We start from the raw sequence: 12409 nt of genomic DNA, 5'->3' as shown, positions 1-12409 counted from the left end.
GTTGTTCAGCCGCTGGTTTCCTCTTTCTGGTGCAAAGTGAGCCAAAAACAAACAAGAGACGGACTCACGACAGAAAAGCCGATCAGCTGATCATTGATCAGTTTCATTATTGAAGCAGCAGCAGGAGAGGGAGGGGGAGGCAGTCGCTCCATATATCGGTTGTTAAGCTTAACGTGGGAATGCTTTACAAACATTCAGAGATGAACTTGCACACTTGCTTTACTTCTCTCTGGGATGAGATGTCGGTTTGGTAGCGAAGCTACAAACACACACAGCTGCTCTATCACGTGACCACACTGCTCCGATGTGCTACGGTTATGAGCCGAGTTACGCCATGTCGCAAGTTCTGTGAGGTGCTTCTTTGATGTTTAATAGATCGGATTACATTTTTATTTCTCTCCGATATCCGATCCAGTAATTTACGTCAGTATCGGACCGATACCAATACGTGATATCGGATCGGTCCATCTCTAATTTCTGCAGCCGTCAAACTAACATTTTATAACCTGCATTTGGCTGGTAGGTAAGCCTGTCTGTGCGCGTTCACCTGCCCTGCATGTTAAGATCAAGGATATTTCATGCTCTCGTCCGACCCAGGCGGGCCTCACACACTCGCCCAACTGCACAACACAATTCGCTGGTAAGCTAAGTGAGGAAAAGGAATGAAACAAAAACATTTTCCCAGGCAGCATAAATGGGTCGTTCTTTTGATGTACTGCTTCCCATGACATCATACTGTATTACTACTTGCTAGAACAGCGGTCCCCAACCCCCGGCCCGGTTCCCATCCATGAGTCGTTTGGTACCGGGCAGCGAGAGTTGAGGCTCGGGTGTGAAATTGATGGTTTTCAGGGTTTTTATTGTTATTTTTTTTATTGTTTTTATCGTTAACTCAGTTTTCCTGGGTCTTTTCCCGTTTGCTACGAATAAATCTTTTCTTTGGTACCAGTACTGATTTTATTTTGTTGTATTTATCCACGACACCTTAAAGGCCGGTCCACGGCACAAAAAAGGTTGGCGACCGCTGTGCTAAAGTACCTCTTGGCCTGTTGGTAATTTTTGTTTTTAGTTTAGTTTTGTTGGTAAAGCTGAAGCTAAAGCTAACCTTTGTAAGCAACAGCTTTGCTGCTTTAGGACAAAAGAAGTCGAGTCCCTACTCACATGAGCATCTTTGGCACCAGCACCGTTGTTGGCCTCATGGCGAGGTCACGTAGGATATTTTTAAATAGCGAGACAGTAATGGATTCTTCAAAAGAGGAAACTCTGAGGAAAGAACCACGACGGGACCGAACGAGGGCCAGCTTTAATGAAGCTTTCACGGTTACTCAGAATTCTGATTTCGCCAACATTTGGAAATCGAGTCATTTACTTGTTCAAGACTCAAACAAATGTTGCTGCTGATTTAAAAACAAATCCAAGCCAAACTAAATATGTGAAGACAGACAAGTGAAAGTATGAAGAACAGATGATAGTGCTGCTGCAGCGCTTCGACTCTAAATGTCTCTTTGTTTCCCTCGTGCTCTCTTGGAGTACATATCAAGCATGCTTATAGACATGAAAAAAGGACGCATGCAAATACTAGAAATATGAAAAAGCTGCATTTTGCATTTTTTCCTGTTGCCGCTAAAATAATATTTACTTTCCAGTTTCCTGCAGCAGCTGTGATACACAATAAAGTGTGCTTTCTGCACTGCGAGACTGCGACCGCACACAACGGATTAATTTATTACACACCATTCCTCGACAATCTTGTTCTTATCCGCCAAGACTGATGCATAATAAATCACTGGAGTCCAAGTCCCAGTGAAACAGCACATGGCTTCGTTTTGTCAATAGGAGAAAGAGTTCATTGACTCAGTCTCTGCTGTACGTGTAGGAGCTGAGGATGGTTGATAGGAAGCAGGTTAACGTTGACAGACCCCCCCCCGCATTCTTTTGGATGATTTCTCCCACTTGCTGCTTGGAGCAGAGATGAGCTGGTGGACCGAGCAGAGAGGAAACACTGCAGGAAACTGCGAGTTTGCAAGAAGGTGAAAATGTGACATTTTAGAGGGGGGGGTCTAACTTTTGTGTCTACTTATTTTAGGGTCGGTTCACTTAAGAACCAGAACAACAGTAGGTTTTTAGTAATAGGAGGTAGTCCAGTTGTTATAATAAGGGCATTAAATGCAACTATTAGCCTTAAACGTCATGTGACACTACAGGGTCTTTAGCTCCATAATTATAATGACAAACTCCTGAGTTTGCATGAATAACTCTGATTATTTGACTTGGCTGATTGCAGAACCAAAGAGCTGCTATGCAGTGAATTAAAACACTCCAAAAACACAAAGTACCTGCAGAAAAGCAATTTCCTGCTGAAACGGTAACACCTCAAACTAAGGTAACACCTCAACATTACGCACGTGTGTAATATGGTCTGTCAAGTCCAACAATGTGGTTTAAATTTTACTGCCGGCGTAATGTTGACGGTGTTAAAACCGCCCATTTGGGTTGTTGTGTAGCTTCGTTCCGTTTGAGCGTTGAGACTGTTTGTTTACACCGACAAAGCCTAAAAACGGAAGCTACGATTGGCCCGTGGTTCCCTCTGTCAACGATCCCACCGGGAATAAAGCACAAAGTGCTCACCTCGGCCGGAGAAAAGGGAAAACAAACAGGAAGCAGAATAATTAAAGAAAGACTCTAATCCCTGCACATCTGTGGATGCTGATCCATTTGTTTAATAAAAGGCAGCAGTCCGAGTTTCTAACGCGCACTTTTGTGTCGTCAGCTGGTGACGTGACGATAAAGATGTATTGCGTTAAAACAAATAATGAGAGTGTCGTCGGGTAAGAATGAGCTGGGAAAATAAAAATCCAACCATCTCCAGGACCACAGAAAACAAATGCGTGCACGTGTGTGGCCACGCCAGTCGAGTTTTGTTTGTGTGTTTCCGAGTGGATGTAGGTCACGGCCAGAGCAGCGCTCGGGTGAACCGCTGGCCTCTTTCACTTTAGTAGCGAGAGGAGTGGAGGAGATAAGCTCGCCCCATCTCCTGCGCTGGAGAGGAGGAGGAGATAAGGGCCTGTTTCCCAATGCTACCGCTGAGGCGTGAGCCAGCCGGGAGGATGCTTTGAACCGCTGCTCGCTATCTGCTCTGCCTGGGAAAATTATAAACAGAGTGTCCAGAGAAACAAAAGGTTGATTGAGGGCTGCTGTGCTGCGCTCTCGGGGGTAAATCGCACTAGTATCGTGGGTCAGAGAGCGCAAAGAAAAATCCGAGGGGCGAGAGGAAATTTTCTTCGGTGCCAGAGGTGTCTTTCCACTCGTCTCTGCTAAGTTTAGTATTACTGAAGGGATTTTGGGGGGAAAAACATATTAAGTATACATGAGTGGTTTTTAAGGGAAACCACACATGAATAAAGGATACCTGCTCGCGCTCAGGCACACAAACACACAGCAAGTAAACACACACACCACCCCGGCGGAGTTAACAAAACCTATACGAGGCGGATTTTAGATTTTCTGAGGAGCAAATTAAAATTCTGGTCCCATATTTTGATTTTATAGACACGTGGACATGATATCGTTTTTTCTTTTTTTACACCAGATAAAACCGAGCAAAGAAACATTAAGATGTGCACTAAGAGATATCCACTGTAAACTGTTTCTGGAGGTCAGTAACCTCACATAATCCCAGGCCTCTCGCCTCTACGTTCCTGCAAATCCAGCTGACAATTTGCTGAGCACGAGACGAGCTACCAGGCAACTTTTATCTATAAAAATAAAAACTTTCACCAATGGAAACAAGAAATATGCTCAAAAATAACCTGATAGAAGAGGTTAGATTAACTGACCAAGTAAGCAGTCGCTCAGTGTGTGCATACAACAGCTGATGGTGCTGATCTGAGGACGAGTAACGGCCCTCTTTTATAGAACAGAATGCAAATATAGATAAAGATGTTACATTCTTTCCACTTCAGCACAGAGCACGCACGCGCGCGCACGCGCACACACACACACACACACACACACACACACACACACACACACACACACACACACACACACACACACACACACACACACACACACACACACACACGTTTGTACCTGTTTGAAGAGCTGCAGGTTGACAGCCATGGACAGGAAGTTCTTCATGGTGCTCGAACGATGGCTCACGAAGCTTTCTTCACAGAACGTGATTGGCTCTCCCTGTTCAGAAAAACATTTTTGCTTAAAAACAACAAAACTCATTTTTGTTTGCACCAATCTGTTTTCGCACCAACGAAGCCGCAGGAAGCAGCACAGACGCGATATCCTGTTTTTTTTACGGCACCAGTTGTTGTTGTTTATGGAAGGATTCGTGTCATGCACATGATGTGTGGCATCGTTACACGCTGCATCTTTTAACCATCGAGTATTTCAGACGATTTCTTCATTAGTGAGCTAAAACCCAAACAGGAAGGAAGGAGGAAGAGTGGAAGTTGGGGGAAAAAACAAAAAAAGGAAAATTAGAAACTGCTCCCCTGGCAATGCATACATGATCTCCCCTGGACCAGATACACGTCCCAGTAAACCCAACAGTGCTCCACACGAACACATTATTGCATTATTACCATTTCTTACATCATGTCTGTCGGCCTGTGAGCTACAGACACGCAGGATGACAACAGAACCACTACAGGCCAATCGCGCGCTGCCCCACGGTCCTTTTCCAGTTCACGTTCTCTCATAATTAACATAATTCACACAGATTTCAACGATGCTCCAAATTCTTCAGAGGTAAAACAATGTGCTTTGTCTGTTCCAGGCTACGAGCACAGCGCGCCACATAAAAACAACTTAACAACGCTGGAGAATAACCCCATTTTCAGGGACTGGCAGAGGATACCAGTGGCCCAAATTACATCACGGGAATACAGTTCCACTTACATCACTAAAAGTTTTACGGCATATTATCTTGTAAGAGTTGAAAGTGACTCGCGGTTTAATCAGCTACAGACCACACTGCAGCGTGCAAAGCTGGATAGCATACTGAGAAGCTAACGGCTACTAAGGAAAAACAAAAATTCCCGAGTACACAGAGCTCAGTGTTCAAACTCGGAGCTGCCGTGCACGACTACGAGCGCCGCTGCAGGACTCTCCCATCTTTACAGGGACAGTTCACTGATGTGCGTTTGCGGAGGTTGTTCGATTCATCACCACCTGGTTACACGAAAACAAAGCTGCTGAGAAATTTCTACTTGGCTACATTTGCCAGCAGGAAGGTGATGCGCATCTCCTCCGTGGTTGCACCGCGGCTTTGCTTTGGGTTTGCTGTGGTAGAAAGAAAACCGTTCCTGGCTGCTTTACTGGTTTTATTTTTCATGCTGACAGTTGTTCTTTTTTAACTGGCTTGAGAGTGAGCGAGAAGCATTTAGCCCCCTATATTTAATGTAAGGAGGACGCACAGAGAACAGATTTCGCCATAGTGGGGAAGGACGAACGTGTTTTTATCTGCACCGTTACAGGAGGAGCACAACAATCATTTTAGCTATTTTAAGAGACTCATTACACTGAACCACAAAGCTTCCAGGTTACAGAGGAAAAAGTGTAAAGTTTGATGATTGCCTGCCGGTTGTTCACATGGTGAACTTTTCCTGTACAGCAGAACAATAACAAACATCGATTGAAGGACTTGGCGTGATTTTACCACATCACAGGGTTCAATGCATGCCTTTATCCTGTCTTCCTTCTCTCAAACCAACCAATCACAGCAGATGGCCCCGCCCCTCCCTGAGCCTGGTTCTGCCGGAGGTTTCTTCCTGTTAAAAGGGAGTTTTTCCTTCCCACTGTCGCCAAAGTGCTGCTCATAGGGGTCATATGATTGTTGTATGTATTATTGCAGGGTCTACCTTACAATATAAAGCACCTTGAGGTGACTGTTGTTGGGATTTGGTGCTGTGTAAATAAAATTGAATTGAATTCCAAAATTGCAAATGCTGAGGATGAGCCAACAGTAAAAACGAGGAAGATTCTTTCAGACAGACGATGATGTGTCGGTCAGGCTTCATGCTTTAATGCGCAGTCTTTATTTAAAATGGAAACATTTTATTGCATGTTCTGGATGCTTCCATCTCATGCTGGCTTATATCTGTGCAGGCACTTTGCATACAAAGCTGCAAATTTTGTGAGCAAACTGTAACTTTCTGAGATTATGCACGGAGAAGGTTTCTGTGTCTAAAATAATCTTTACCACTTTTAAACATGCGATTGCACCTCAACCACACTTATCCACAGCTTCACATCTGGCTGGATGATCTGAACTGCTTACACGTGTCGTTTAGTCAAACCTGAGCGAATAGGACCGACCGCACACCCGCCTACCCAGCCTGGCCTCACCGATGGTGGTAAAAACCGATTTGCTATTTCGGGTTCTTTTGTCAGACACCTGTGTTACTCCGAGCTAGCGAGAAGCACCTGGGGAGCTTTAACGTGAGCCGAAACCGACGATCTGCCCGTATAATCAGCCGATTGCTTTTCGACTCATTATCATTTTCGAGTTTTGTTTCATTTACAACCCAGCGAGACTCTCACCGAGCATCCACACCCCTCCTTCTGTCGAGGCATATGGGTCTGTGAACTACAGAGCGCCTCAGCTCTCTCCGGGAAGATCTTTCCTTCAGAACGACGAGCAGAGCGATATTCCCCAAATTTCGGGACACGGGGTAGAGATCTTCTTTATTAAATCACAAGTGTAGTTTGTGCATGTATGTTAACTCCAAAGCTTTTACACAGATCCTAAAAGTCTAAAAGAAAACAGTGTGTGAACGTGAGCGAACTGAGAAATCGCCGCGCGATGCGCTCGCACGCACAAACACACAGAGTCTCGGCGCCTGTGTCAGAGGGGAGGCAGTTTGTTCGTATACAGCCTGTATACAAAGAAAAGAGAGACAGCATCAATAATGTAGCATCTTGACTCCGGGAGTCCACAAAGTCCAATTAATCTCAAAGCCAGAGGAACAAAGGCTTTGCTATCTGACAAACAGGACATGGTGTAGTTTGCTGTGCTCTGATTCAGACTTGATAAGCAGAAAAGATCTAGAAAAGAAATGTTAGGGGGCTTAGCAAAGGCGAGTTAAACACCAAAGGTGGCTAAAAGAGATCTTCAAAGGGAACGTCCCGACTCTTTTCGGCTCCTCTGACATTTCACCGTCTCAGACAAGCCCACCTTAGCTCCTCGCTCTGACTGAAAACACACCTTTCACTTTGAGTCGAAACAGATTAAATTTGACTCTGTTCAGCCAAACTGAAAATGCTGCTGTGTGCTGCGCATGCTTAGGAGAAAATACACCGGCCTATGTGCATCACTGCATATGAATGTACTGTATATAAACGCACGGTACCGCTCTGTGAGTCGTTTGGACCGGACCGTGAGAGTTGAGCCTCGGGTGTTTTTAATCGTTAACTCTTTTTTTTGGTAGCGGTACTGGTTTTATTTTGTTGTATTTATCCGCGCCACCTTAAAGGCCGGTCCGTGAAAATATTGCTGGACATAAACCGGTCCGTGGCGCAAAAAAGGCTGGGGACCGCTGGTTTATAAGGTTGGGAAACCTGCAGTCAGCTGAGCCTGAAGGAGTCACAACGCTTCTCCCAGCATGTGAAAGATTTTGCACATATACACTCGGACACCGTACTCTTCACATTAGCTGTCATGCGTGATTTTTACACCACAAAAGTTAAATAAAAGTGTCGCCCATTGTTTGAGCGAACTCACTCTTTACGCACATTCAGTGACTTTCAGTGATTAACATGGTGATTAATGACGTCCTTACAGGTTTATATCTGAGAGCGTCTCTGTAGGATCCAAACAGAGCAGCCTGCGCTCTCAGGAAGGCCCTCGCCACACCACTTCCCGTCGCTGTCGACTGCTTCTTCAGCTTGCTCTTCAGCGAGGACACCTGATGGAAAAGAAAATCGGGAGAGAGAGGTGGTGGGGTGCGGGGGAGAGACGGAGGGGTAAAAGTTAAATTATCACCTCTGAAATTGGTGGAAGAAACAGCTAGCCCATTCTGGGTGTGAAGTATCACATTTGCAGGTCATCTCAAAGAAGGGAAAGGAAAGAAAGGGAGAAGCTTCAGCCTTTCCACCGATCTGTTGTGCTGCTGGGAGCACCTGCTGCTTTGCTAATTGAGCGGAGCACGGGGGCGGCGAGGAGGAGGGGACATCGGCGAGGAAATGGAAACTCGCATTCTTGATTTTCCTCTCTCACCCTCTCCATACTGCACTTCACCCCCTCCCTCCCTCCGCCGCCCATCACCTTCTTGCTTTTTTCACCATCTCTCCCTCCTGCTTTCCCCTCCCCTCTTGGCTCTGCTGGACTCCCTCTAGAAGAGGATTCTTGACATAAAGCGTCTTTAATTATTTTCCCCTCTCCTGGCTCTGTCTCCAGGACTCCAGGCGAGAGTGGAGGAGCAGCAGGCCCGAGCTTGTTTTAGGATGACAAAAGATTCACCCTGGCCACCGGGCCCTGGGGAGTCTGGGAAGGAAGTTGTCAAGAGGCTCTCCTCACCTGCTCAGCAGTAGTCTGTGTTGTGGCAGTGCGAGGAGGAGGCAGAGCTAGCGAGGCACTGCTCCTCTCTGTGTGGGCTGTGCCAGCCTAGCACAAAAGCACAATGTTTGATCGGGTTGCGCAGGAAGTCTAGATTACTCTAACAGTGGGCTGGTAGCGCTGGCTTTGAATCCCAATTGCAAAAGGAAAACATTACGTTTAACCTTCAACCTCAATTAGCGAGAAATGGATCAAGTGCACCTCCAAACTTTGCATTGTTTCAGTCTATATTCTACACCAGCGTAAAACAGGTTCAAATACCACCCGCCAAACTGGGACAGAAACTGGGAGTGCACAATGACCACCAAGAAAAGGGAAAATTCCCGTTTGAATTAATCTAACGTAGAGTCATCACGTCGAGGTTTCTCAAACGTACCAGTGTTGTTCCTGTTACCCTCATCTATCACATCACCGCACGCACTCTGTTTATTTGCACACCTCTTAAATTGTTATTTGCACATTTTTACTGTAAATGACGGTGGCCCTGAGAGGCCAAACGGACTGCAACTTAAGAAAACACCAGCAATAAGAAAAACGCTGCAAAAGCGCACAAAACACACCGGAAATGGGGAAACGGAAATAGGAAAAAAGTTATTTCCAAAAGCACAAGTGTTTCTGGGGAAACAATAACCGACAAAACAGTTGCAGGAACCAAAACATGCTAAGAATTGCGCTGAGAGACACTTAAACCAAGTGGAGGACCTGTCGGAGAGGTGTGTTAGCCTAACTAAAAATCACGAGATTAAAACACACTTACCTAGCATGTTTTGGTTCCTGCAACTGGTCCGTCAGGTTATTGTCTCCCCAGAAACACTTCCCTTGTGCTTTCGGAAATCTGTGTTTCCTATTTCCGTTGTGTTTTGTGTACTTTTGCAGCTGGTGTTTGTTTAAGTTGCAGTCCGTTTGGCCTCTCAGGGCCACCGTAGTAAATTTTGAAATTTAAAATCTGTAAATTTGCTTATTGCAATTTAATGGTCGGGCATTGCAATAAGCATTTCACCAGATGTCTTACTGTGTATGTGTGTGAGACGAATAAAATTTGAGTATCTGCAGCGAAAAAGTCAAAGCGACGAAAGCAGAAAAACATCTGACCGCATGTTTGCAGCAAATATGATAAAGTGCTGATCTGGTCTGTGGTCGTTGGGGGGATTTTGTCATCTGGCATCTGCAATTAGCCGATCTGGGAAACTTCAGGGAGGAGAAGCAAAGTGTTAGCACAGCTCACACGGAGGACACGCGGGGAGAGGCAGAAAGAAAGGCAGCCGGAGAGTGTGGCGGTCTTAAACTGGGACAAAGACAAAATGAACAGTGTTGATTTGGCTCCCCTGGGCTTTCTCACTCTCCACAGCGTCCCCGTGCTGCCATCGCAAATGCTCCCAGGCATCAAACAGAAAGTTTATCACGGTTAAATTAACAAGTGTCATCTCCATATTCACTCATTGTGCTAAATGCTTTTATGTTTATGTAAAGCCCTTTTTGGAATTAATATTTAATGTTTATGTGCATTTTCACTGTTTTCCCCCTTCCTCGCAAATCATTAAACTGCCTCCCCCCCTCTCCTTTTTGGAGGGGGGGAGAATCAAAGCGAACACAATGTCAGTCTACGAGGGGGAGGCATACCCCCGAAGACTGTCAGAGGAGCCGGATCGTGGAGTTTACTGTGCGCACTGCAGCTTTGAACGGGTGAGAGCGCCGCGAACACTTTTTAATGAGGTGGGGACACAATCACCGTTTTGTTTTTTTACTTCCCGGCGTTTGAAAAACGGGCGATAAAGCGAAGAGTTGGAAGTTTCACCTTCGTTCACGGGAAGAGTTCAAAAATCCTCCTTCGGTCACACGTAGCGATTAATTAAATTGTCAGATATTACAAATCAAATATAGTCGTAGCTGTTTGGTTAATAGAAATGAAAACGCGCCTCGCACGGGAACAAAAAAGAAATAAATAAAACCAACGTGTACGTCGTAATTGGGTTTTGAATATGGCGCCTACGCCACAATCATCAGGTGTGCCTCCGCGGTAATGGCTCTGTCAAACTAATTAACTTCTGCAGTTTGAGTGAAGCTAACGAGATGCGTACAGGCATCAGAGGAAGGCCAGGCTCTACAGGTGATAACCCTATTTGGCAGTGACATTTTTTAGTGTAAAGTCACAGTGGCGGTGATGAGATCAAAGGCAGAGAGTCCCCCATTGGGTCCAATTAGAACTATAGCATTGTACAGGGAAGGGGTGGCAGGGGGAGAGAGGGGAGTGGGCGGTTGTCGGAGAGAGACACACAGAGAGAGAGAGAGAGGGGAAAAACTGTTGAGTTATGATATTCATAATCTATGCAGAGAGGCCTTTCCAGTACAGGTCTTCTCCCCATAGCTGTGATCTTTTCAATTTACATCAAGGGAAGATGGTCGGGGATGAAAGCGGGGCATCCAGGCGCTCGGCCCCCAGAGGGCAGACACGGGGCCTCATTAAGGCCCGGCCCAGCCAGCCCCAAACAGGATTTGAAGTGCGTCACATAAAGAGCACGGGGTCAAAGGTCAGACATAGAACAGATCTCCATTTAACTCTCCAGCTGGAGATGGTAATTAGCAGGTGCAATGATGATCCCTGCCTGAATGTAAGGGATGATACCTCTGTAGGTGACACCAGGCATCTGTGTGAACGCGCGCGAAAGTCTGCGCTCACGCCGCCGCCTTGATGCATCGAGTGAGCATCAATCAAGGGCCTCGCACTGCTGCGCACGTGTGCGCGAAACGCACGAGCTTTTGGAGAATTTTTTAAAAAGCAAACTTACCATGTGATTTCCTGTTTTGTAAAGTGACACAGAATCAGGTAATGATGACGCACACAAACGTTCACTTTTAATAAACAAAAGGAGAAGAAAAAACATCTGCAAACGAGCTCGATTATATACAGATATGTAGAATTTTACTTTCAATTTTTACTTGGGCATTACAAAAAAAAAAAAGTCTCACAAATAACGACCCCGATGCTTCTCTGTTGTTTTAAAAGAACGAATAAAAAGTTGGATTTTCTTCTCACAAAAAAGGAATGTTTTGTTTAAGAATCTGTCCAGGGAAAGAAAGCCATGGGGACGCAATTAAAGAACTACAAAGAAAAAAATAGTTATGAAAATCTCCCACTTTCTTTTGATGTGCTGCAGTCTGAACTGTACACACACACACACAAATCTGAACAAAGACGCACAGAGAACACACACACACACACACACACACACACACACACACACACACACACACACACACAGAACACAACTTGGAATCTGTGAGAAATCATTCATTCTTTCAATTAAAGATAAATATTAGATATCTTTTAAACCGCAAAATGAAAATTAACCATAAAAATGCAGAACAAAGACAAATCTACACAAATACAATCGATACTAGTTTTAGGTTTGACTGCAAGAAATTATTATTTTTTAAATCAGTAAAGCAGTGGAAGAAAAAACTAAAGAATAAAGTATTCAGAGCGTTGCAATACATTAGTCAGGCGAAATGAGAAAGGGTGAGAAAGCAAAGGGGGGAAGCAGCGTGTGTGTGTGTGTGTGTGTGTGTGTGTGTGTGTGTGTGTGTGTGTGTGTGTGTGTGTGTGTGTGTGTGTGTGTTTTAATAGGGCTATCTCATTGCCATGAGATTCTGCCCGGTGTGGGGTTACTTTGTCAAGCTGACCTCTTATAGCAGCTGAGCGGCTGAGTTTTGCATACATAATTAACTACAGCTAAATGTCATCCCTCACTTCAATAACTAACGCAGTGGGTGATGCTGCTCTCCCTTTTTGACTTCTAATCCAGAGCGAAGCGCCGGCAGACCGACTATGTGAAAATG

General features: G+C 45.2%; 1 protein-coding gene across 2 annotated transcripts in view; it reads right to left on the bottom strand.

Moving 5' to 3' along the window:
* dennd1b (DENN/MADD domain containing 1B) overlaps window positions 1–12409 on the bottom strand; it is a 92766-nt gene that overhangs the window by 19282 nt on the left and 61075 nt on the right. For both annotated transcript variants that reach the window (XM_026147432.1, XM_026147433.1), the window contains 2 exons: window positions 7797–7922; window positions 4093–4194 (listed from right to left, as the gene is read on the bottom strand). In XM_026147432.1, coding sequence (XP_026003217.1) covers window positions 4093–4194; window positions 7797–7922 — 228 coding nt within the window. The remainder of the gene's footprint in view (window positions 1–4092; window positions 4195–7796; window positions 7923–12409) is intronic.

This window comes from Astatotilapia calliptera, chromosome 17 (assembly GCF_900246225.1).
Source record: "Astatotilapia calliptera chromosome 17, fAstCal1.2, whole genome shotgun sequence".
Classification (NCBI taxonomy): Eukaryota; Metazoa; Chordata; class Actinopteri; order Cichliformes; family Cichlidae; genus Astatotilapia; species Astatotilapia calliptera.
The sequence above is the reverse complement of the archived record's forward strand: the minus strand, read 5'-3'. Positions and strand labels throughout refer to the sequence as shown.